The sequence below is a fragment of the Schistocerca piceifrons genome, chromosome 2, assembly GCF_021461385.2.
Source record: "Schistocerca piceifrons isolate TAMUIC-IGC-003096 chromosome 2, iqSchPice1.1, whole genome shotgun sequence".
NCBI classification, from domain to species: Eukaryota; Metazoa; Arthropoda; class Insecta; order Orthoptera; family Acrididae; genus Schistocerca; species Schistocerca piceifrons.
In genome coordinates this window covers 134,888,081-134,915,222 of record NC_060139.1, presented here as the reverse complement: position 1 = coordinate 134,915,222, position 27,142 = coordinate 134,888,081, and the positions used below count along the sequence as shown (strand labels likewise).

At 39.4% G+C, this 27,142-nt stretch overlaps 1 protein-coding gene across 5 annotated transcripts in view; it reads right to left on the bottom strand.

The window, feature by feature from the left end:
• Positions 1-27,142, bottom strand: part of LOC124777140 (phospholipid transfer protein C2CD2L) — a 607,433-nt gene that overhangs the window by 27,491 nt on the left and 552,800 nt on the right. For all 5 annotated transcript variants that reach the window (XM_047252436.1, XM_047252434.1, XM_047252435.1 and 2 more), the window contains one exon: positions 3,792-3,899. In XM_047252436.1, coding sequence (XP_047108392.1) covers positions 3,792-3,899 — 108 coding nt within the window. The remainder of the gene's footprint in view (positions 1-3,791; positions 3,900-27,142) is intronic.

Below are 27,142 nucleotides of genomic sequence, written 5' to 3'. Positions count from 1 at the left end.
AATAGAACCGTCGTTTTGTGGATATTTCTTTTGATTATAGGTAAGTTTTTGAATCACATCATTCTCACATAAGTTTTAACTTCAAAAAATATTCTGCGAATCCAGTTTCATAGTGCAGATATTTGTATATGTTTTGCTGCTAGCTGTGGATAACTACAGCAGATTTAGCTGAAGAACTAATACAGGGACCGATGACCTAGCAGGTTGGTCCCTTCCCCCATCTTTAAACCAACCAACCAATACAAAAAAAAAAAACCACACTTCTGAAGATTATCTGTTGTGGGGAATTATAATGACAATTTGTATATGAACTTTTAAATAGTTCAAATAGGTGTGTGCAGAATCAAGAGATCAACAGTTTCTATGACTTCAGTGCCACAGACAAGAAGATATGCAAAGCAATGATGTATTGGTTGAACAACCTTGGTAAAATACTTACATGTGAGTAATAATCCAAGGAAATTTTGTTTTGACTGTTGTGAATGTGAATTACATAAATGGAAAAGTTATATAACTAGAAAAGATTCGAAATGATGTACAATTCCTTTCAAATAACAGCAACATTATGCACATACATTTTTGTTCAACTTAAGAAAAAGAAAGGATAAAGTCATATGGTTTTAGCATTATTGCCCTATATGATTGGGATTTACAGGGTGTTTCAAAAATGACCGGTATATTTGAAACGGTAATAAAAACCCAACGAGCAGCGATAGAAATACACCGTTTGTTGCAATATGCTTGGGACAACAGTACATTTTCAGGCAGACAAACTTTCGAAATTACAGTAGTTACAATTGTCAACAACAGATGGCACTGCGGTCTGGGAAACTCTATAGTACGATATTTTCCACATATCCACCATGCGTAGCAATAATATGGCGTAGTCTCTGAATGAAATTACCCAAAACCTTTGACAACGTGTCTGGCGGAATGGCTTCACATGCAGATGAGATGTACTGCTTCAGCTGTTTAATTGTTTCTGGATTCTGGCGGTACACCTGGTCTTTCAAGTGTCCCCACAGAAAGAAGTCACAGGGGTTCATGTGTGGCGAATAGGGAGGCCAATCCACGCCGCCTCCTGTATGTTTCGGACAGCCCAAAGCAATCACACGATCATCGAAATATTCATTCAGGAAAGTAAAGACGTCGGCCGTGCGATGTGGCCGGGCATCATCTTGCATAAACCACGAGGTGTTCGCAGTGTCGTCTAAGGCAGTTTGTACCACCACAAATTCACGAAGAATGTCCAGATAGCGTGATGCAGTAATCGTTTCGGATCTGAAAAATGGGCCAATGATTCCTTTGGAAGAAATGGCGGCCCAGACCAGTACTTTTTGAGGATGCAGGGACGATGGGACTGCAACATGGGGCTTTTCGGTTCCCCATATGCGCCAGTTCTGTTTATTGATGAAGCCGTCCAGGTAAAAATAAGCTTCGTCAGTAAACCAAATGCTGCCCACATGCACATCGCCGTCATCAATCCTGTGCACTATATCGTTAGCGAATGTCTCTCGTGCAGCAATGGTAGCGGCGCTGAGGGGTTGCCGCGTTTGAATTTTGTATGGATAGAGGTGTAAACTCTGGCGCATGAGATGATACGTGGACGTTGGCGTCATTTGGACCGCAGCTGCAACACGGCGAACGGAAACCCGAGGCCGCTGTTGGATCACCTGCTGCACTAGCTGCGCGTTGCCCTCTGTGGTTGCCGTACGTGGTCGCCCTACCTTTCCAGCACGTTCATCCGTCACATTCCCAGTCCGTTGAAAGTTTTCAAACAGATCCTTTATTGTATCGCTTTTCGGTCCTTTGGTTACATTAAACCTCCGTTGAAAACTTCGTCTTGTTGCAACAACACTGTGTTCTAGGCGGTGGAATTCCAACACCAGAAAAATCCTCTGTTCTAAGGAATAAACCATGTTGTCCACAGCACACTTGCACGTTGTGAACAGCACACGCTTACAGCAGAAAGACGACGTACAGAATGGCGCACCCACAGACTGCGTTGTCTTCTATATCGTTCACATCACTTGCAGCGCCATCTGTTGTTGAAAATTGTAACTACTGTAATTTCGAAAGTTTGTCCGCCTGAAAATGTACTGTTGTCCCAAGCATATTGCAACAAACGGTGTATTTCTATCGCTGCTCGTTTAGTTTTTATTGCCGTTTCAAGTATACCGGTCATTTTTGAAACACCCTGTATATGTTGTGAATGGTATGTGGCAAAAGATTTTGCATATTTTGTAACTCTGAGTTCTCATCTCATGAAGTCACTTGATATTGTGTTTAATAATAAAAGGTAAACTGCTACTAACCACAAAGATGATTCATTGAGTAGCAGACAGGCACAATGAAAATACACTTATGCATTGGTTTTCAGCCAAAGCCTTCATCAGAAAAGAGAATACACACACACATACACACACACACACACACACACACACACACACACACACACACTCACACACACACACACACACACAAAAAAAAAAAGCAAGCACACCTCAAGTACAGATGACTACCATCTCAGGCAACTTGGACCAGAACATTTTCTGGTCCAAGCTGTCAGTCATGCGTCAGCAGTGTTTGCTTATGTGAATGAGTGTTTGTGTGTTTCCTTTTCTGAGGAAGGCTTGGGCCAAAAGCTAATGTATAGGTCTCTTTTCACTGTGCCTCTCTGAAACTCAAAGCGTCATCTTTATGGTGAGTAGCAATCTATCTTTTCCATTTATTGTTGATATTCCAACCTCGAGTTTCCATTGTTTGATACTGGGTTTAGAAAGAATAACAAATTTGTACAGAATAAAATATTGGAAAGGTCTGATTTCATATGCACAAAATAATATCTCCAATTATAGTGAATCCTGCATGTACAATGCAGATCAGTCTAATGTCGAAAAACAAATTCACAGAAAAATAATGCTGTTATGCAAAGGGGGGGGGGGGATTTAGTACGTATTTTCAACTCCTTGTTTGCATTGACACATAAATTCACCAAAACCACAGTCTGCATTATTCTTAATTAGCTGCATTATGTGTATCTCTTCACAAATCAACTAAAAACTTTGGATGATATGTTTACAGGTTAATGTTCTGGGCAGCAAATCTTGTAGTATTCTCATGAAAGTGTGGATTTTCCATGCTTCTCACTTGTCCTCCATTATTTGGCAAAAACCCCCATCTGTGTTTGGATTCTTGGTCCGAAGTTGATTTAGCAGTAAACAGAGCACCTGTATATTTAATGACTGACACAAAGGGAAATTGGCACTATTTAAATGTGCCATATACAGAAGGATCTTATATTTATGTACTAATATCCATGATATTTGGATTTTTTGTGCATATTTAAATGTTTGTGTGTGTGTCTGTCTCTGTGTGTGTGTGTGTGTGTGTGTGTGTGTGTGTGTAAAAAAATCAGCTGTCTGCATCACACCTATAGACTTCTGTCTAATCACTACAATGAATAAAGGAGGAATGACCACCCTTAATAACTTTGTACAGGTTGTGGATCACAGTTTGAAGAAATTATTTAATTTATTTTGGTCAATTTTTTCATGTGCTACAATTTCATAATTTTTTCATGGAAGAATACTGAAAATATAATATGTCTTACATAATTTTTGATGTTGCTTGACAAATGCAAGACTATTAATGCAATTAATTCCTTTCTTCCCAAATTTATAGCAATAAAATCTATTTTACAGATTTTAAGGTGGGAAAAGTTATTGACAAATGAATGGTAACACAGAACAGTATTCAAACACATAATAATAGTAAAAACTTTTACTTACCCTTGTAAATGCTTTGCTATGAATGTGTGATCATTGAAAATGTGAAGTTTAGTTCCTTTCTTCCTCCATTTACTTTTCTGAGCCATGGACAGTGGTACAAGGTAATGTCTGAAATCAGAGTATTACAATAAATATTCTTTGTATTTCCAATTTAGGAGCATGTATTCACTTTCTATACTTTCTAGAATTCTTAAGTTTTATCTTACAGAAATGTTATTTATCTGTAGATTGATTCTTTAAGTGAGCGAAGAAATACCTTTTACTCTTACGTAAGTTGTGTGCCTCATGTGTCAATAAAAGGTGGAATATGCAATATAGGAAAAGCAAATTTTTTTCATCATAACACTTTGTTTCATACTGGTTCTCTATTCAATAATGCCAGAAGGTAATAGAGTGTAACTGAGTATTTAGTTTATATATAAAAACAAAGATGAGGTGACTTACCGAACAAAAGCGCTGGCAGGTCGATAGACACACAAACAAACACAAACATACACACAAAATTCAAGCTTTCGCAACAAACTGTTGCCTCATCAGGAAAGAGGGAAGGAGAGGGGAAGACGAAAGGAAGTGGGTTTGAACGCCTGGAATCCTTACCCAATCTGTTACCCCCGGAAACCATCCTTGTAACCATTGATGCCACGTCCTTATACACAAATATTCCGCACATCCAGGGCCTCGCTGCGTTGGAGCATTTCCTTTCACGCCGATCACCTGCCACCCTACCTAAAACCTCTTTCCTCATCACCTTAGCCAGCTTCATCCTGACCCACAACTTCTTCACTTTTGAGGGCCAGACATACCAACAATTAAAGGGAACAGCCATGGGCACCAGGATGGCCCCATCGTACGCCAACCTATTCATGGGTCGCTTAGAGGAAGCCTTCTTGGTCACCCAAGTCTGCCAACCCAAAGTTTGGTACAGATTTATTGATGACATCTTCATGATCTGGACTCACAGTGAAGAACAACTCCAGAATTTCCTCTCCAACCTTAACTCCTTTGGTTCCATCAGTTTCACCTGGTCCTACTCCAAATCCCATGCTACTTTCCTTGACGTTGACCTCCACCTGTCCAATGGCCAACTTCACACGTCCGTCCACATCAAACCCACCAACAAGCAACAGTACCTCCATTATGACAGCTGCCACCCATTCCACATCAAACGGTCCCTTCCCTACAGCCTAGGTCTTCGTGGCAAACGAATCTGCTCCAGTCCGGAATCCCTGAATCATTACACCAACAACCTGAAAACAGCTTTCACATCCCGCAACTACCCTCCCGACCTGGTACAAAAGCAAATAACCAGAGCCACTTCCTCGTCCCCTCAAACCCAGAATCCCCCACAGAAGAACCACAAAAGTGCCCCACTTGTGACAGGATACTTTCCAGGACTGGACCAGACTCTGAATGTGGCTCTCCAGCAGGGATACGACTTCCTCAAATCCTGCCCTGAAATGAGATCCATCCTTCATGAAATCCTCCCCACCCCGCCAAGAGTGTCTTTCCGCCGTCCACCTAACCTTCGTAACCTGTTAGTTCATCCCTACGAAATCCCCAAACCACCTTCCCTACCCTCTGGCTCCTATCCTTGTAACCGCCCCCGATGCAAAACCTGTCCCATGCACCCTCCCACCACCACCTACTCCAGTCCTGTAACCCGGAAGGTGTACACGATCAGAGGCAGAGCCACGTGTGAAAGCACCCACGTGATTTACCAACTGACCTGCCTACACTGTGATGCATTCTATGTGGGAATGACCAGCAACAAACTGTCCATTCGCATGAATGGACACAGGCAGACAGTGTTTGTTGGTAATGAGGATCACCCTGTGGCTAAACATGCCTTGGTGCACAGCCAGCACATCTTGGCACAGTGTTACACCGTCCGGGTTATCTGGATACTTCCCACCAACACCAACCTATCCGAACTCCGGAGATGGGAACTTGCCCTTCAGTATATCCTCTCTTCTCGTCATCCGCCAGGCCTCAATCTCCGCTAATTTCAAGTTGCCGCCACTCATGCCTCACCTGTCTTTCAACAACTTCTTTGCCTCAACACTTCTATCTCGACTGACATCTCTGCCCAAACTCTTTGTCTTTAAATATGTCTGCTTGTGTCTGTATGTGTGGATGGATATGTGCGTGTGTGCGAGTGTATACCTGTCCTTTTTTCCCCCTAAGGTAAGTCTTTCCGCTCCCGGGATTGGAATGACTCCTTACCCTCTCCCTTAAAACCCACTTCCTTTCGTCTTCCCCTCTCCTTCCCTCTTTCCTGATGAGGCAACAGTTTGTTGCGAAAGCTTGAATTTTGTGTGTATGTTTGTGTTTGTTTGTGTGTCTATCGACCTGCCAGCGCTTTTGTTCGGTAAGTCACCTCATCTTTGTTTTTATATATAATTTTTCCCACGTGGAATGTTTCCTTCCATTATATTGAGTATTTAGTTTTGTTGACTTAAGACTGTAGTCATATCCTTTGCATGGAGAGATAATAAGGTAGCAAAAGCTTTATATAGCTTTTCCTCACTTATTGTCTCTCCATGTAAAGGATATGACTACAATCTTGCTTTATATAGCTTTTGCTAACTTATAGTCTCTCCATATAGAGGATATGACTACAATATTAAGTCAACAAAATGCAATACACTGGCACCGTAGAGTAGGAATATCTATGAAGTGAGCGTAGCATAATGAACATTGCGAACATTGAACCAGAATTATCACAACTTAAGTACAATTCTGTTTGTTTACGTTTTGCTGTAAGACTCCTGAAACTTTAATATTGCAAGTATTTCCATGTTTTTACACATTCATTTATTAGTGACAACAATGGTGAATGTTTATCACAAACTGAAATATGTGAAAGGAGGAACAATTACTTTTCAAATTAAAGTGACCTGGGAGACAATTCATGCTAGCAAAAATCCTCTTCTGTTCTTCTGTACGTTCAATCGATGAATATTCTTGTTCTACAGCTAACATTGCACCTTTCTTAATTAGCAACCGTCCCTCAAGTCACCTTAATTTTTCACTCTAAAATAAGGCGGTAACTGTGCCTTTTTCTCCTTCAATGGAGCAATGCTCAATACTGCAATCAATGTAAGTGGAAAATGCACAGGTCACTCAATATTTTTATAATAAAAATGAAATTACAAACAGATATCACTGATATCTATCTGTTGTAGAATTACTGAATATGTGTTGTACTTATGTCTGATGCTTCCTTGGAAACTGAAAATAACTTCTCTATAAAGACCAACAGTAGTGGTTGAATGAAACCCAGGATACTGCATGTACTGGCTGAATGAAACACAGGTAATCCATTCACTACAGAAGACCATGACAGCATGGCACAATTACACCATTACTGTCTACTAAACAAAATATATTCCTGCAGAATGTCAGGTCAGTCATGTAATTAGTTTAAAAAGTTTTTAGCGAGCAAGACTCAGTGCAGCGGATAAAGATCTTAATAAAATCATTTTGCAGATAATGTCAGTAGCTCTCTGAGGCTATTCTACAGACAATTCTGCTATATAAAGGGGATACTTAGAAATATGCTTTGAAATGCTGGAATACATGCAGATGGTCAGCACTTGGAACAAAAACTGGCAAATCATCACTCAACATGGCCAATGCAATGCCATATGTGTAATGACGCAAAAATGTCCAATATTGCTTGGTAGTTGCTGCAAAGTAATAAAAAAGCAGTCATAACCAACAAATAACTTGGTGTGTCGGTCTAGAATAATTTAGGTTAGAGTAAAAAGAGAAACCTACATATGGTGGTTAGCAAACTAATTCACTGATTCTTTATTTGTCAGTCATTTTTTATGAGCTACATAAGCTGTCACAAAATTAAAACAAATATCAAGAGTAGAGAAACTATTTAGAAAATGAACACACATGAAGTTGCCAACTGAAAAATGTAAATATACAGTCAATATAATAGAGGGAAACATTCCACGTGGGAAAAATATATCTAAAAACAAAGATGATGAGACTTACCAAACAAAAGGGCTGGCAGGTCGATAGACACACAAACAAACAAAATTCTAGCTTTCGCAACCAATGGTTGCTTCATCAGGAAAGAGGGAAGGAGAGGGAAAGACGAAAGGATGTGGGTTTTAAGGGAGAGGGTAAGGAGTCATTCCAATCCCGGGAGCGGAAAGACTTACCTTAGGGGGAAAAAAGGACAGGTATACACTCGCACACACGCACATATCCATCTGCACATACACAGACACAAGCAGACATTTGTAAAGGCAAAGAGTTTGGGCAGAGATGTCAGTCGAGGCGGAAGTAAAGAGGCAAAGATGTTGTTGAAAGACAGGTGAGGTATGAGCAGAGGCAACTTGAAATCAGCGAAGGTTGAGGCCTGGCGGATAACGAGAAGAGAGGATATACTGAAGGGCAAGTTCCCATCTCCGGAGTTCTGACAGGTTGGTGTTAGTGGGAAATATCCAGATAACCTGGACAGTGTAACACTGTGCCAAGATGAGCTGGCCGTGCACCAAGGCATGTTTAGCCACAGGGTGATCCTCATTACCAACAAACACTGTCTGCCTGTGTCCATTCATGCGAATGGACAGTTTGTGGCTGGTCATTCCCACATAGAAAGCTTCACAGTGTAGGCAGGTCAGTTGGTGAATCACGTGGGTGCTTTCACACGTGGCTCTGCCTTTGATCGTGTACAATTTCCGGGTTACAGGACTGGAGTAGGTGGTGGTGGGAGGGTGCATGGGACAGGTTTTACACCGGGGGAGGTTACAAGGGTAGGAGCCAGAGGATAGGGAAGGTGGTTTGGGGATTTCATAGGGATGAACTAAGAGGTTACGAAGGTTAGGTGGATGGTGGAAAGACACTCTGTGGAGTGGGGAGGATTTCATGAAGGATGGATCTCATTTCAGGGCAGGATTATAGGAAGTCGTATCCCTGCTGGAGAACCACATTCAGAGTCTGATCCAGTCGCGGAAAGTATCCTGTCACAAGTGGCGCACTTTTGTGGTTCCTCTGTGGGAGGTTCTGGGTTTGAGGGGATGAGGAAGTGGCTCTGGTTATTTGCTTCTGTACCAGGTTGGGAGGGTAGTTGCGGGATGTGAAAGCTGTTTTCAGGTTATTGGTGTAATGATTCAGGGATTCCGGACTGGAGCAGATTCGTTTGCCATGAAGACCTAGGCTGTAGGGAAGGGACCGTTTGATGTGGAATGGGTGGCAGCTGTCATAATGGGGGTACTGTTGCTTGTTGGTGGGTTTGATGTGGACGGACATGTGAAGCTGGCCATTGGACAGATGGAGGTCAACATCAAGGAAAGTGGCATGGGATTTGGAGTAGGGCCAGGTGAATCTGATGGAACCAAAGGAGTTGAGGTTGGAGAGGAAATTCTGGAGTTCTTCTTCACTGTGAGTCCAAATCATGAAGATGTCATCAATAAATCTGTACCAAACTTTCGGTTTGCAGGCCTGGGTAACCAAGAAGGTGTCCTCTAAGCGACCCATGAATAGGTTGGCGTACGAGGGGGCCATCCTGGTACCCATGACTGTGTGTGAAAGCACCCACGTGATTTACCAACTGACCTGCCTACACTGTGAAGCTTTCTATGTGGGAATGACCAGCCACAAACTGTCCATTCACATTAATGGACACAGGCAGACAGTGTTTGTTGGTAATGAGGATCATCCTGTGGCTAAACATGCCTTGGTGCACGGCCAGCACATCTTGGCACAGTGTTACACTGTCCGGGTTATCTGGATACTTCCCACTAACACCAACCTGTCAGAACTCCAGAGATGGGAACTTGCCCTTCAGTATATCCTCTCTTCTCGTTATCTGCCAGGCCTCAACCTTCGCTAATTTCAAGTTGCCTCCGCTCATACCTCACCTGTCTTTCAACAAAATCTTTGCCTCTTTACTTCCGCCTTGACTGACATCTCTGCCCAAACTCTTTGCCTTTACAAATGTCTGCTTGTGTCTGTGTATGTCCCTTAAAACCCACATCCTTTCGTCTTTCCCTCTCCTTCCCTCTTTCCTGATTAAGCAACCGTTGGTTGCGAAAGCTAGAATTTTGTGTGTGCGTCTTTCTTTGTTTGTGTGTCTATTGACCTGCCAGCGCTTTTGTTTGGTAAGTCTCATCATCTTTGTTTTTAGATATAAATATACAGTCATCTAGATTACTGTTTGCGCAAACTAAGTTGACACTTGGCACACTGATTGATGAAAGTTACCATAAATGGGGAAATGCCTTTACGATTGCTCGCATGTCACCCACCACACTAAGTGTCAACATAGTTTGCATAAACAGTACACCAAGCATACCTTTAATAGTTATATGGAAGTTATACACTGGCAAACAAAACTTGTTTGAAACAGTGCAATTTTGTTTCTACACATTTTTTAGCAGAGTGGACATGATGATATAATAAAACCTATTTCTGTTTGGCTTCCCCTTCTATTGTTAATCTGACTGATTTGAGAATTACTGAAAGATGATTGCATATTTTGATTCCCATGCACTTTACACTGATTCCATATAATTTTTACTGCATGGTAAGATCTGCAAGTGACTTGTTTCTAGTGTAACAGGAGCTGTGATTGACATTGTTATGTAGGGACTCTGAATGCTGCACTGGGAAACAAATAACATTTATTATCTGTAGCCATGCTAAGGAGATAAATTTAAAATCTTTGAGAAAAAGCCCACAGTGTTCTTTTTGAATGAGCGTCTTCTCAGAGATTGCTTCTGTAATTTAAAAATTGATCCAAGATTTACAGCTATGAGTCACCATAGCTAGTACTGATTATATCTGACCTACAGGATGTACAGTCAACAAAACAAAACTGTTAACATGGAAAACGCTTAATCCCACATTGAGAATTCTTGGCATGTACAGCCACGTCATAAATCATGCCAACACTTTCACCACATTAACGCACATGTTGAGTTATAGTGGCAACATATTGTTGTACCAACAAGATGCACTATACAAAATGTTGGTAATTAATACCAATTAAACATTATCCACAGGAGTATAGGATGCCAACAGTGACAGTGAAATATTTTGTGATGTGACTGCCAGTGCTAGACGTGATCTGAAGGATTGCCATGCTACTTGTTTATGGTCTAAGTGCCTGGTTGTCACTTGCTGAACCAGAGTTCAGTTCCACCATTTGGCCAATATTTTTATGTCTCCATTGTGGTAGGTGCCAATGTCCTTTCTGTGATAGTCTCTCTTGTCTTGATGAGTACAACACTGGTGCATATTATCTGTTGTCTTTAAGAGAACTACTGTAGTACAAGCTAACAAAAATAGTATCACAAAACCCATAAAATGTTAAACAAAATTCATCCAAGTTATTTTGACATTTATTTTAAGCAGTGTGCTTTGAATAAATATTGCAACACATTTTTTTCTGAATGCAGGTTGGTTTTATTCATAATTCCAATGCACCATATTATTCCTCACTCTTTTGGCTACAAAACCCTATTTTTCAATGTAATCTCCATTCAATCCAAACCTTACGCCACCTTACTGGGAGGGCACGTATGCCTGCATGGTACCATTCTATTGGCTGACATCAGAGCCAATGTCTTGCTGCATCAATAACTTCCCCATCATCCATGTACTGCTTCCCGTGGAGTGCATCCTTCAGTGGGACAAACAGATGGAAGTCAGAAGGTGAGCGATCCGGGATGTAGGGTAGATGAAGAAGAACAGTCTAATGAAGTTTTGTGACCTCGTCCCAGGTTTTCAGATTTGGGTGAGGCCTTCCACTGTCATGGATACGGAGAAGTTCATTTGCAGTTTTGTGGCAATGAACATGCTGTAGGCATTTCTTCAGTTTCCTGAGGGTAGCACGATACATTTCAGAGTTGGTCATTGCACCATGTTGGAGGACACCAAACAGAATAACCCTTCAGAGTCCCAGAAGACTATCACTATTATGTTACCAGCTAAAGGAGCTGTTTTGAACTTTTTATGTGAAGGAGAGGTGGTGTGCTGCCAGTCCATGAATTGCCATTTTGTTTCCAGTTCAAAGTAATGTGAGCATGTTTCATCACCTGTGACGATGTTCGACAAAAATTGTCATGATCAGCCTTCTAGCAGGCCAGCAATCCCACACACAGGATCCTTCATTGCTCTTTATTGTCTTCTATTGGTCAGTGAGAAACCCAGCACACACACACTTTTGAGTAAACCAACTGTTGGATGAGTGTGTCAGCACGATTAATAGAGACATCCAGTTGTGCAGTGAGGTGTTTGATTGTCACATGTCAATCACCTTGAATGAGTGTGTCCACACGTTCCAACACTGCAGGAGTCACAGCTGTGTGTGGCCGGCTGGAACACAGAAGATTGAACAGGTTTGCATGACCTTGTTGCGATGATGACAGGCACCTACCCAAACAACTCATCTTGCTTTTGTTCACTCTGGAGACATTCTCTCTGTAGACATTCTGCAAGTGCATATGAATATCTGTGATGCTCTGGTTTTCCACCAAAAGAAACTCAATGACAGCTCTCTGCTTGGAATGCAACTCTATTACAGATGCCATTCTGAAGGCTGCACATTGCACCACCACCTACTGTGCACCACCACCTACTGGAACTTCACAAAACTATAGGATCTGAAAAGGGAATATTCCATGATGCCTCACAAGAAATTCCACGTATTTTCACCCAAAACTAGCTGAGAAAAAAATGTGCTGCATAAATTATTTAACACCCCTCGTAGGAATGAGATAATATTTTTTTTTTGAGGAGCAAGTGATTCTAGATCACACAGACTTATAACAAAACTTTATCTTTTATGAAGCTTGTACTTTAAATGCATTCTTTGGCATGGCAGAAACTCATAAGGATATGTTTCCCCCTCCCCAAATTATGCACTCAAATGTAAGAATCAAGTTCAGCAGCACTCCTTTTGTCCTTTTATTTGGGAACACTAATATTCACTATCACTCAATTTAAAAAACAATCAGGTAAAAATTAAGGTGCCAAACAGGAAGTTCAGCTTGTTTACATAAAACCATTCACAGAAGTAAAAGACAGAATGGGAAAGCAGATGCAGCAGAAAAAATCATTAAGAGAAAAATAAATCTTTAGTAATGAGCTCATAAATTTTGGCTCACAGAAAAATTACATATATGCTGGGAAAAATAAGTTCAACTATTCAGCATAATGGAACTAAATAAGACATTTAAATTCTGTCAGACAATATTTACTAAAATCTGGTTGGACATGTATAATGATCTGAAAAAGATAAGCAAGTACAAAATTTTATGACCTTCCAATTGATGGAAGAACACGGTTTTCCAAATGAAATTACAGTTTGTTTCTCTCTAAATTTCAAGGAAAATAGAATCAATAATCTTGGTGCTCTGCGTGTTTGAAACTACAGATGCCAGATGTCACAATGCACTATGCTTTTGCCGTATCAGTCAGAACTACTTGCCCCCCCAAACCAATGCCAAGTTGCTGACAATAGTAACCATTTGCAATCTGTTATGATCACTTGTGTCAGCTTTGACATATAAAGTAAATGCATGGTATAAAATGCCTAAATGTAAACATGTTGTCCTTTCTATGAGAGATAAATGTTAGATTAATAAAATTTTAGGGGAAGGGGAATTTGCTACCAATTTATATAATCAGTACATGGTTGGTAAATCGAGAATAACAGAGATTACAAACAAAAAAAGATCACCATACATATTATATCTAAGCTTGATTCTACTGATGGATCAATAATTTGTAAAACTATGAAGCCCGCCATGAACATGGATGTAGATGATGCTGTTCACATGTTGCCTGTAAAAAATCACAAGAAGAACCTACCTCTGGACCCTTTCTATGTGATAAGGCAATTCAGTTTAATGAAAATCTTGAAGGGCTGTCAAATTTTAAAGCAAGCACGGGCTGGTTAAAATGCTTAAATTCAAGACACAGAATTCATGAGCTTCAAACACAAGGAGAAAAATTGTCTGCTGATTCTTCCGGAGACAGTAAAATTAATGGAAGAAGATTATGCTCTCTAAAATGTTTACAATGTTGACAAAACTGCACTCAATTGGAATGCTTTGCCAAGAAAAAGTCTTGCTTCATTTCATGAATTAGTAGAATCTGGTCCTAAAATAAGAAAGGATCATGTTACCATGTTACTGCTTTAGCTTGTTGTAATGCTACTGGTAACCACTGATTTTCTATGCCCATCACTGGTGAAAGTAAGAAACTGTTGTTTCAAACACTTTCAAATGTCAGTGATGTCTATTGTTTGCAGTCACAAAAGATCACCTGGAGGGATACTACAATTTTCATGGAATGGTTTATGGAAGCTTTTGTATGACCTGTAAAAGCTTATCAGTTAAAAAATGGCCAAAGGGAGAAAACATTATTGGTCCTTGAAAGAAGACCAACTCGTCTATCATGTGATATCTAAAAAGAAAAGAATGAGTTCATGAAAGTGAGGCTTCTTACAACTAAGATAAACTCCATGGACCAAGGGCATTATTGAGACTTTCAAACAATATTACAAAAAAGAAGAGGAAGGAGAAGGAAGTCAGTTATGAAATAATAAGAATATTGATTTGAAAGATGCATCCTACATAATCAGAACAGCATGGGATGGTGTAAAGGAACATAATTTTTAAAAATCTTGGAATAAAATTTTATTATGGCAACAAGTTCTCAAAGTCTACCTGAGAATGGCAAATAGAATGGTAAGTCCAAGTCTCATAAATTTACATGAAAGAATGGAATATTTTTTGGCACATTCTGGTTGGTAAGCTTGATTATTCCAAAGGTTGTATGCGTATACTTTATACATTAAGAATTTTAACAATGTACAGCGTACAGTTAATTTCTGACAGTAATCTACATTAGTTAGTGTCAACTGCCATTGAACATGGAGAAAACCAAGTTTTGTACTATTATTAAACATTTTCATTTGAAGGGTTAGACTGCCACACAAATCAAAACAGAACTGGATGAAATTCAAGAGAACTATGCACCATAATTGAAAATCATGTACTTTTGGCTTGATGAATTTAAATGTGGTCAAACAAGCACCAAAGATGAAGTGCATACTGGCCATCCAATTGAGGTCACCACAAAGGAAACCATTTACAAAATTCACAGCATGGTAATGCGAGGCTGACAAATAAAAATTTATGGTATTGCTGAGACTGTAGGCTTTCCACTAGATGAGCACACAGTGCTCTGCACAGATAATTGGCATGAAGAAACTGTGTTTAAGTTGGGTACTACAACTGCTCACAGCTGACCAAATGCGCATCTGGTACAACTTTTCAACAAAATGTTCGCGGATGTTTAATTGCTGTCCGCAATACTTTTAGTGCTGATTTGTGACTCTTGATGAAACCAGGATCCATAATTACACACCTGTGTCAAAACGGCAGACAAGACAATGGGCACAGGCTGGGAAAAGTGCACCAAGGTAGGCAAAGATCATTTTGTCAGTTGTTAAGGTGCTGGCCATTGTTGTCTTGGGATTTCCAAGGAATAATCGTCATTAATTTGGAAAAAGACAGAACCATAACTGTACTCTATTACTTTTCACTGTTGGATTATTAGAAACTTGTGTTGGCTGAAAGAAGACCAAAGTTGGCAAGCATAAAAGTGCTCTTTCACCAGGATAATGCACCACCTCCGCATCAGTGCTAACAATGGTCAAAGTGCATGAATTGGACATTGAATTGGTTCCTCATCCACCCTATTCACTAGACTTAGTCTCAATTGAGTTTTTCGTGTTTTCTAACTTGAAACTTTGGCTTGCTGGGTAGAAATTTTCATGACATTAGGAAGTAACAGTTGCAGTCAATGCATATTCCACAGAGTTTGACAGAACCTATCTTACCAATGGGATAAAAAAGCTAGAGGGTAACTGGACCAAGTGTATATCATTCTATTATCAAGAAGTAAGATGAGTTGTTTACTAAACAAACATCTTTTCCTTGCTTTTTTACCATACTTATCAAGCCACCCTCATTAGCAAAACGAAGTCAGTTGTCATAATGTGATGAAGACGACGTTCAAGAATGGCTGAGTGTCAATGATGCAGATCCATGGCACCAAATCATGCAAGATAGTGAAACTGTAAACCTCATCACTGACAAAAAGGACACCACCATTATCTCATCACCCAGTGGGCCATAAAATGAAGATGAAAATATACCAGCTGCTTCTGAAGCATTTACATGTTTAGATACTGTCTTGTGATGATTTGCAGTTCAAGAAGAAAATGACTAGTATCAAATATTTATACTGAAAAAAGTATCTGTCTTGGCTGCTTGTAAGTGGATAGGCTTCTCTAGACAGACAAAAATTAAGGATTTCTTTTAAGTATTAATTCTATACCTACATACTATACATGCAAAATGCATGTGTATTACATAAATTTTTGTTTTCAGGCCATACTACATACACTTCAACTGTATTTGCCTTTGTAATAATAAAAGGGATTCACATTATTATGAATATATGCAGTTTTTATTGATAAATAAAAGTATACTTTCGATTATGCAAATAAACTGGATATCTGAACACCCATGTCCCCTAATTATTGCAGATAATTGATGCTCTACTTTATATACCTAAGAGATTTAATAACTGAAGTTGAATAGCTGTTGCAACAATATTCATATGATTATATTCTTCTCAAAGCACTTTTTCATTTTCTATAATGAATTGCCCTTCAAACCAAGCAGTGTAACTATGAGGTTAGATTTCTAGTTCAAGACTGCTTATGTCTAATATGTGATACCATGGGTATCTTAATATGCAACAGTATCGCATATTAAGACAAGCTATCTCATATTGGATAACTTCAGCTTGTCATCCCAGTAGTTAGGTCAGATTCATATGTTCACTAAGTGCTTTGACAATTTTCTGAACTTCGTGAAGCCATCTAGCGATGATCCTGCTGTACTAATACTTGTGTGATAGATAAAGCAATAGAAAGCAACGTGTACATCATCTGTTTATCACCCCCTTCCTCGCATAAAATGCAGCCCTTGCGTGGAATCCAGGGGACCATTTAAATTGCATTATGCCCAGGAAATAGAAACCTGATGGGCCAATAACCCAGGTAAGTGGTAATCTCATTTTTGTACGAGGTTATTTGGTGAGGCCTACTTGAGAGCAGTAACAATAGACAATGCTACACTACTGGCCATTAAAATTGCTACACCAAGAAGAAATGCAGATGATAAACGGCTATTCATTGGACAAATATATTATACTAGAACTGACATGTGATTACATTTTCACGCAATTTGGGTGCATAGATCCTGAGAAATCAGTACCCAGAACAACTACCTCTGGCCGTAATAACGGTCTTGATACGCCTGGGCATTAAGTCAAACAGAGCTTGGATGGCGTGTACAGGTACAGCTGCCCATGCAGCTTCAACACGATACCACAGTTCATCTGGAGTAGAGACTGGTGTATTGTGATGAGCCAGCTGCTCGGCCGCCATTGACCAGACATTTTCAATTGGTGAGAGATCTGGAGAATGTGCTGGCCAGGGCAGCAGTCGAACATTTTCTGTATGCAGAAAGGCCCGTACAGGACCTGCAACATGCGGTCATGCATTATCCTGCTGAAATGTAGGATTTCGCAGGGATGGAATGAAGGGTAGAGCCACGGGTCGTAACACATCTGAAATGTAACGTCCACTGTTCAAAGTGCCATCAATGCGAACAAGAGGTGACCGAGACGTGAAACCAATGGTACCCCATACCATCACGCCAGGTGATACGTCAGTATGGCGATGATGAATACACGCTTTCAATGTGCGTTCACCGCGATGTCGCCAAACATGGATGCGACCATCATGATGCAATAGACAGAACCTGGATTCATCCGAAAAGATGACGGTTTGCCATTCGTGCACCCATGTTCGTCGTTGAGTACACCATCGCAGGCGCTCCTGTCTGTGATGCAGCATCAAGGGTAACCACAGCCATGGTCTCCGAGCTGATAGTCCATGCTGCTGCAAACATCGTTGAACTGTTCGTGCGGATGGTTGTTGTCTTGCAAATGTCCCCGTCTGTTGACTCAGGGATCGAGACGTGGGTGCACGATCCGTTACAGCCAAGCGGATAAGATGCCTGTTATCTCAACTGCTAGTGATATGAGGCCGTTGACATCCAGCATGGCGTTCTGTATTACCCTCCTGAACCCACCAATCCATATTCTGCTAACAGTCACTGGATCTCAACCAACGCGAGCAGCAATGTCATGATATGATAAACCTCATTCGCAATAGGCTACAATCCAACCTTTATCAAAGTCAGAAACGTGATAGTACGCATTTCTCCTCCCTACACAAGGCATCACAACAACATTTCACCAGGCAACGCCAGTCAACTGCTGTTTGTGTATGAGAAATCGGTTGGAAACTTTCCTCATGTCAGCACGTTGTAGGTGTCGCCACCAGTGCCAACCTTGTGTGAATGCTCTGAAAAGCTAATCATTTGCATATCACAGTATCTTCTTCCTGTTGGTTAAATTTCACATCTGTAGCACGTCATCTTCATGGTGTAGCAATTTTAATGGCCAGTAGTGTATAAATGGCTTCTGGGAAATGGAACTCTTCCCATGTAACTAGCATATATTTGGACAGAATGACACTGAAATACATCAAGATTTCATAATCTAAAATACATCAGGAGTTAGACATACAAGATGCAAACAATGGAGTAAATGTGAGTGCAAATGGTATCTGGGCAGCTCCCAAAATCAGCAAGCCACATCAAGAGCCACCAGTCAAGTAAAATCAGCACATTCTGAATTTGTTAAGTAGCTAACATTGTCTCCACAGAGGGGACATCTGAAACAATTCAAAGAGAAGAAAGCTGACACGGAATCAAAGGAGACAGAAGCGAAAATATTGTTTTTGAAAAAGAAAAAACATGTGCAATATAATTGCTCAGTCATACAGAGTCTGATACAGATTTAATTGATGACAAAATTCAGATGCACAGTCTAAAGAAGAAGACACTGAATGCAGTAGTTGTTTCTCCGAAGACTAACAGAGAAAAAGGGGTGCAGTGCATGGAGTGCTATACTTGGTCTCCCGACAAACATTAGCTTGAAAGAGAGCTTGTGTATGTCCTGGCTGCACTTCTTTTGCACAACAGAGACAGAAAATGTTCCAGAGGTGTTAAGGAGAGAATATTATTATTTTAGGGTTTATCTGTTGTCATTAAAGTAAATAGTAAGTGTTTTCTCTGACTGTCTCATATTAGTACAGCATTGATATTTCAATTCAAATTGACTTGTATGTGGTTTTTTCAAATTTGCATGTGTTAAGTATTAAATAACATGAGTTCAATAAATAAAATTTGAAGAACATTGATATCACATAGACTTCCAATTAACAAACATACAGTCATATCAAATGTTGTAATATAATGTGGAGTAATGTGGTATGAGGAAAGTTTCACATCAGGCATGAGGCTAGTATGAGGTCCACCCACCATTGGCATCAATTAACTGCCTCATCCAATGAGGCATGGAGGTGATCAGCCTCTGGAAATATGTCTCATCCCCCATGAAACCTCTCCAATACATTCAATGCTGTAAAGGAGGTGGCTGTTCTTGTTACAGAAGTTTATTCACCCATATCACATAAAAATACACAATGATTGCTAGTTTTAGTGAAATTAAATTGCCATCTGCAGAGCATTTGTACAGTAGTTATTATTATTATTGATTATTCCCATTTAAGAGAGCGTTTGAACTTGAATTCCTTTATGATGATTGTTCATGTTTCTTCTGAGCCCAAATTTTCTTCATGTGTTCGCTGTGTTGTTTCTTTCACTGCGCTGTCCATTTGCATCCTGCTCTCTTCTGTGTTGTGGTGTCAAATTTATGTTTTTTGATGGTGTTCCTGAATTCAGTTCTATTTTCTGCATCGTTTACTGTTATGTGTGCTTGTCTGAGGTCCTCTTCAACTTCTTGTATCCATTTTGTTTTTCACCTGCCTGAGTTGATGACTTTAAGAATTCGCTTTGAAATTCTGTTTTCATTCATCCTGTGGATATGTCCACAGAACTGCATTCTTCTTTTCCTTATTGTATCCGTTATCTTGTCTGTGTATTTATATAATTCTGATGTTGGTCTCTTCTTCCAGATTCCTTGCTCTTGTATCGGGCCAAAAATTTTCCTGAGAATTTTGCTTTCTTGTTTCTCTATTTCTTTGATTTTAGTTTGCCCACCTATTTGTGTTGTTTCAGATGCATACAGTGCCTCCGGAAGTTCAACAGTGTTGTAGTGCCTCAATTTTGCATTAATGGATATGGAATTTTTGTTATATTAGTTTTTTTTAATTAATTAATTAATTTTTTTTTTTTTTCCCCACCAGGGCCAATAGTTTTTGTTGACTGCTGTTCACATTAGTTAGACACAAACTACAGAGGTAACATTCCACAATATCTTCTCTTGCCATACAATAAGAGAATAGCTGTGTAAACAGTGCACAATAGTTACAAAGAAAATACGTAATATGTGTATAAAGTGTTTTCATGTTGTACCCTTGTTGACATATAACACATTTTCCTATCAGATGTCAACAAGGACACTACATGAAGACATTTTATACCCATCTTATGTATTTTATTTATAACTATTGTGCCTTGTTCACACAGCTGTCGTCTTATTATATGATGAGAGATGGTGCTACCGAAAGTCATCTCTATAACTTGCGTCCAATTAATGAGAACAGTCAACAAAATGGAGTGACCCTGTAAACAAATTTTTTCAATACAAATGATCTCAAGATGGTGATTTAATTTTGATGAAACTAGTAATCTTCGTGTATTTTTATATGTATTATGAAGAACAATCACATTTAGATTCTGAGCTTGCTTCCAATGAAGCTGACGATGTCAGGTAATCATCACAGCGTCCATCTCTAGGTCCCACAATTGATCTTCTGTGCATGGGTCTGGCCAGTGTAAGCTCATGTGGTGTTCCATTCTGGCCCACAAATTTTCAATGTCCAGTGCTCAAATAAGCCAATGGATTAGGTCAACACCAGCCTGTTGTGAAAATCAATGCTGAATGTTCGACCCATGTGAACAGATGAGTGGTCCTGTTGGAATTGGATCACTCCAGTGGGATAGTGCATCCTCTCACTCGATACCATAGTATGTTTCATGATATGCACATACTTATCCATGGTGAGATGACCATAAATTCAATGAAGTATCCCTGCCCCATGTGATATCTACCCCCAGCACATGACTCTGATGTGGCCAATGGGTGGATGTTGCACCGTGAACTGAGGGTCCTAACGTGCTCCCCATGGCCTGTAAATAACACTAAAAGTGTGTTTATTTGGAACTGCCACCATTTCCAGTGTGTTGCATTGCCACTGCTGTGAGCTGTACACAACCAAAGGTACACAGCACACGTCGATAGTCCTTTGTTCATCTGTGCAGTGTAGTTTTCCACAGTCTTTAGTATGGCTAGGGATTGCTGTGTGTGGATGTGAGCTCGTTTGCTGACACTTCACCCTCAGCTCCAGGTTGTGTTGGCTTTAGTTACACAGCTTGAGGCTGCAGTAGGTGGGTGTCATTGTTGTGGACCAGCCGTAGGAATCCGCTGGACACTCAGCACGACCCACGAGTCCGCTGATCAGTCCGCATCTGTGGCCAGTCCAGTTACTGCTTGCATTAAGGTTGACTCCTCACCCATGGTCAAGTGGGACGTTGCCTCAGGGCATGGCAGGTGGCAAAAGACTTCCTGGGGGGCCAAACAAAAGGTCTCCATGGTTAGTCTGACAAACAGATTCCAGGTGCTGTCTATGGCTGACACTGGCCCTCAGCTACATGCAGTCACTTGTTCTGTTTCAGAAGAAACCTCTCAGCCTGCAAGATCCAGGTAGTGACAGAGTGTGGGAATATTGGTAGTTAGGAGCTCCATTGTCAGGTGTGTTACAGAGCCCCTTAAGGACACAGCTACCAAGGAGGGGAAGAAAACCAGTGTGCATTGTGTGTGCATACTGGGTGGAGTCATTTCACATATGGAATGGGTCCTGCAGGTGGTGGCTCATATTGGTACCAGTGATTTGTGTTGTTTTGGATTGGAAGAGATACAATCTGGTTTTGAGCAGCTATCAGAAGTGGTAAAGTCTTGCTTGTGAGATGAAAGCAAAGCTCACCATTTGCAGCACAGTTGACAGGACCAATGGCGGAACTGGTACAGTGCCGAGTGGAGGGTCTGAATCAGAGGCTCAGATTGTTCTGTGATTGTGTAGGCTGCAGATTCCTCAACTTGCGCCACAGGGTGGTTGGGTTTCAGGTTCTGCTAAATAAGTCAGGAGTCCATTACATGCAGGGGGTGGCTACATAGATAGCGGGGGCTGTGTGGCATGGACTGGGCGGATTTTTTGTTAGGGAACTTTGGGGAAACACAAAAAGGGCTTCAGTGTCAAAAGGTGCACGTTAAACACTGGAAGCTCATATATCTAGGAACCATCAGTGTAACAGTTGTAAATTGTCAAGGCTGCGTTGGGAAAGTACCGGAGCTGCAAGCGCTAATAGAAAGCACTGATGATTAAATCGCTATCGGTGTTGAAAGATGGCTAAAGCTGGAGATAAGTTCAGCTGAAATTTTTGTGAAGGACCTAACAGTGCTCAGAAAGAATAGGCTAAATATTGTTGACAGTGGCACGTTTGTTGCTGTTAGAAGTAGTTTATCTTGTAGTGAAATTGAAGTATATTGTTACTGTGAGTTAGTATAGGTAGAGGTCATTCTTGGCAACCAGAATAAAATAATAATTGGATCCTTTCATCAATCTCCCAAATCAAACAATACAATTGCTGAAAGTTTCAAAGAAAACTTGAGTCTAATTTCAAAGATGTGCCCGAATCATACAATTATAGTTGGTGACAACTTCAATTTACGCTTGATATGTTGGTGAAAATATATGTTTAAATCTGGAAGTACATATAAAACATCATCCTTAATTGTGCTAAATCCATTCTCTGAAAATTATTCGAGCAGTTAGTTCATGAGTCCACTCGAACAGTAAATGCTTGTAAAAACACACTTTATCTCTTACCAGCAAATAATCCTGAGCTAATAACAAGCATCAAAAGGGATACAGGGACTAGTGAACACAGGCTGTTGTAGCAAGGCTGAGTACTGTAACTCCCAAATCCTCCAAAAATAAATGAAAAATATATCTATTCAAAAAAGTAGATAAAAATTCACTTGACACCTTCCTGAGAGACATTCTCTGCTCTTTCCAAATTAACAACGTAAGTGTAGACCAGATGTGGCTAGAATTGAAAGAAAGAGTATCAATGGCAATTGAGAGATTTATACCAAATAAATTAGCAAATGATGTAGCTGATCCCCCATGGTACACAAAACAGGTCAGGACACTGTTGCAGAAGCAAGAAAGAAAGCATGTCAAATTTAAACAAATGCAAAATTCCCAAGATTTGCGATCTTTTACAGAAGCTTGAAATTTAGTGCAGATTTCAACACACGATGCTTGTAACACAGTTTTCATAACAAAACTTTGTCTTAAAACTTGGCAGAAAACCCAAAGGGATTCTGATTGTATGTAAAGTGTGCGAGCACCAAGACACAATGCCTTCTCTGCATGGTAGCAATGGAAATATTATCAATGACAAGCTGCTAAAGCAGAGTTACTAAACACAGCCTTCCGAAATCCATTCACTAAAGAAGACGAAATAAATATTCCAGTATTTGAATCAAGAACAGCTGACAACATGAGTAAATCAGAACTAGGTATCATCAGAGTAAGTGAAGCAACTTAAATCACTTAATAAAAGCAAGTCTTCTGGTCCAGACTGTATACCAATTAGGTTCCTTTCAGTGTATGCTAATGCAATAGCTCCATACTTAACAATCACACACAACCACTCATTCAAGGAAAGACCCATACCCAAAGACTGGAAAGTTGCACAGGTTGCACCAATATTCAAGAGAGGTAATAGGAGTAATCCAGTAAATTACTGGTCCATATCATTAATGTCGATATGCAGCAGGATTTAGGAATATATATTGTGTATGAACATTATGAATTACCTCAAAGACAACAATCTATTGGCATGCAATCAACACAGATTTAGAAATCATCATTCTTGTGAAATACAACTAGCTTTTTACTGAAACACAAATAGCTTTTTACTCACACAAAGTGTTGAATGTTATTGAGAATGGAGTTCACATTGATTCTGTATTTCTAGATTTCCAGAAGGCTTTTGACATGATATCTCACAAGCAGCTTTTAATCAAATTGCATGCTTATGGAATATTATCTCAGTTATGGGACTGGATTCATGATTTCCTGTCAGGGAGGTCACAGTTTGTAGTAATTGATAGAAAATCATCAAATAAAGCAGAAATGATTTCTGGCATTCTCCAAGGTAGTGTTACAGGCCCTCTGCTGTTCCTTATCTACATAAATGATTCAGAAGACAATGTGAGCAGCCATCTTAGGTTGTTTGCAGATGATGCTATCATTTATTGTCTAATAAAGTCATCAGAAGATCAAAACAAACTGCAAAATTGTTTAGAGAAGCTATCTGTGTTGTACAAAAATTTTCAGTTGACCCTACATAATAAAAAGTGTGAGGTCATCCATATGAGTGCTAAAAGCAATTCATTAAACTTTGTTTATACAATAAATCAATCGAATCTAAAGGCTATAAATTCAACTAAATACCTAGAAATTACAATTACAAACAAATTAAATCAGAAAGAACACACAGAAAATGTTGTGGGGCAGGCAAACCAAAGACTGTGATTTATTGACAGAACACTTAGAAGATGCAACAGATCTACTAAGGAGACTGCCTACACTATGCTAATCCATCCTCTTTTAGAGTACTTCTGTGTGGTGTGGGATCCTTACCAGACAGCATTAATGGAGTAAACTGAGAAAGTTCAAAGAAGGGCAGCATATTTTGTGTTGTCAAAAAACACGAGAGAGAGTGTCACAGACATGATACAGGATTTGGGGTGGGCATAATTGAAACAATGGTGTTTCTCATTGCGGCGGGATCTTCTCACAAAATTTCTATCACCACCTTTCTCCTCCAAATGCAAAAATATTTTGTTGACATTGACCTACGTAGGGACAAATGATCATCATCATAAAATAAGGGAAATAAGAGCTTGTATGGAAAGTTACAGGCGTTCTTTTTTCCATGCACTATTCAAGAGTGGAATAATAGAGAATTATTGTGAAGGTGGTTTGATGAACACTCTGCCACGCACTTAAGTGTGATTTGAAGAGTATTGATGTAAATGTAGATGTTATGAAGACATGCAGCTAGTTTTGTATTGCAGGCTGTACTTTTTTAGAGTTTATGATTGCAATAAACTCAATTCTGCCACTCAGGTAGTTTCAGAACCATTTGTGGCCATATTCAATCTCCTTACAGCTTAAACTTTTTAAGAAGCACTGAGCTATTAACGATGTCAGATGTTTTTGAGTGTTCAAGGTAATGTGTTTACTGTTACTACTTGTAATCCTTTAAATTTATTTGTATAAAATCCATGTTGGGACAATGAAATAACATTTTTCTTATTTAAGATGTTCTCTAATCTTGAAGAAGATAGATAATATTTCAATTGCCCTGTAATTCACCATGTCAGTCTCTTCATTTTTTGGCAGTACATTTATTGGAATTTGGTCAGAATACTGTCCCTCCTCAAATATTTCTAATATCAAAGATCAATTTTAAAGATATATTGTGAGTACTACAAAGAGGAAGCAACAGTTTACATAAAAATCATGAGTATAATTCCTATGACTTCTTGTGCCTAGGGGTATTTTTCTCTAGTAATCACCTCATTCAGATACACAGTATTGAGAGAGATAAAAATAACAAATTCCAAGTAGTAAAAAAGATAAACTGTGGAGAAAATCATTTAACAAAACATATAAGAGGCTTGAAAATGATGCATATAATCTTTTTGTTTGTTTAAATGAATTAAAGGGGGCAAAACAGGACTATTCTAGGCCTGTTTGAATACAAATGCAGGAATTCAGAAGTTAAATGCAAAACACTAGAAATCAGCAGTTCGATATTGCAGGAAAAAGTGCAGAGTAGTGTAACGAATGTGAAAAATAATCTTAGATAAAAATTAGTCATGATCAGAAGACTCATTAAATGACTCACAAAAGCATCTGCATGTGAAATGGCACTGTCTCATAGCACTGTTATAATCACGACTGTAAACATATAATGATAAATATTCAAAATTCCTTAGTAACACCTTTAACATTATTATTTTACACTGGTGACCTTACTAATATTTCTTTGAAGTTTCCAGACACAAGCACAATGCAGAAATAATGTTTAGCACTTATTCTGGTATCAGCTGTAAACTTTTGCACTACAAGTGTATGGGTTGTAAGCACATTAACAAACATGATTTTGGGTTTAATGGGATACACAAGGAAAGTATGCTAACATTATTACTTTCAAAGGAACATACTGATTATGATATTCAGGTGATTATAAACAATATTTTTCTGTAATAAGTGTCAAAAGGAAACAATTCCTGTGATTAATGACATCACAACATAGATATTTGGGAATACCATGTTAACTGGTGAGTGCTTTATGTGAGAACCATCAATTCTACATTTAAGAATTTTTGAACTGTGAATTGTGTTTTATTCATCTCATGATGTACATTTGCAATCCATTTGGTTTGTGTACAGGAGACATGTCAAAAATTTATGAAACAGTTACAATGATTTTTATGTTAATAAATAATAGCACATAATAAATAATAACACTATAAGGATATTACTTGGAATGTGTAACACATTGTATCCAGCTCAAATTTCCAGATTGTCTCACATGAATTCATCCACTGAGTAATAACACTTCAGTGTCAGTACCTCATATAGCTTTCTTTTAAGTGAACCTAAATTCATCTGCATCAGCTCGATCCCTTTTAATTTATTACAAATTTTCATTCCCATGTATTGAGGTCCCTGAGCATACAGTCTGAGGCCGGTGGGTGGGGAGCTTAAATGTATAGATAATTTGTTATCAGCTTCAGCAGCTGTCACTCAGTAAAAAATTGACAGCTAGCCACCATTTTTCATTTGGCCTCCTTTCACGTCAACACATTTTACCCAATATTTTCCTAATAAGTAGATTCCACCCCTAAAGAGTGATTCCATGAGATCTGAAAAATATCCTTTTGTAGCTACTATAAGTTCTTTGTTTGACTTAAAATTTTATACAGCCAAAATTTTCTCTAGATGTGAAATAAGTAGAAGTCAGAGTGCACTGAATCATTTGACCTTTATGGATGTCCCAACA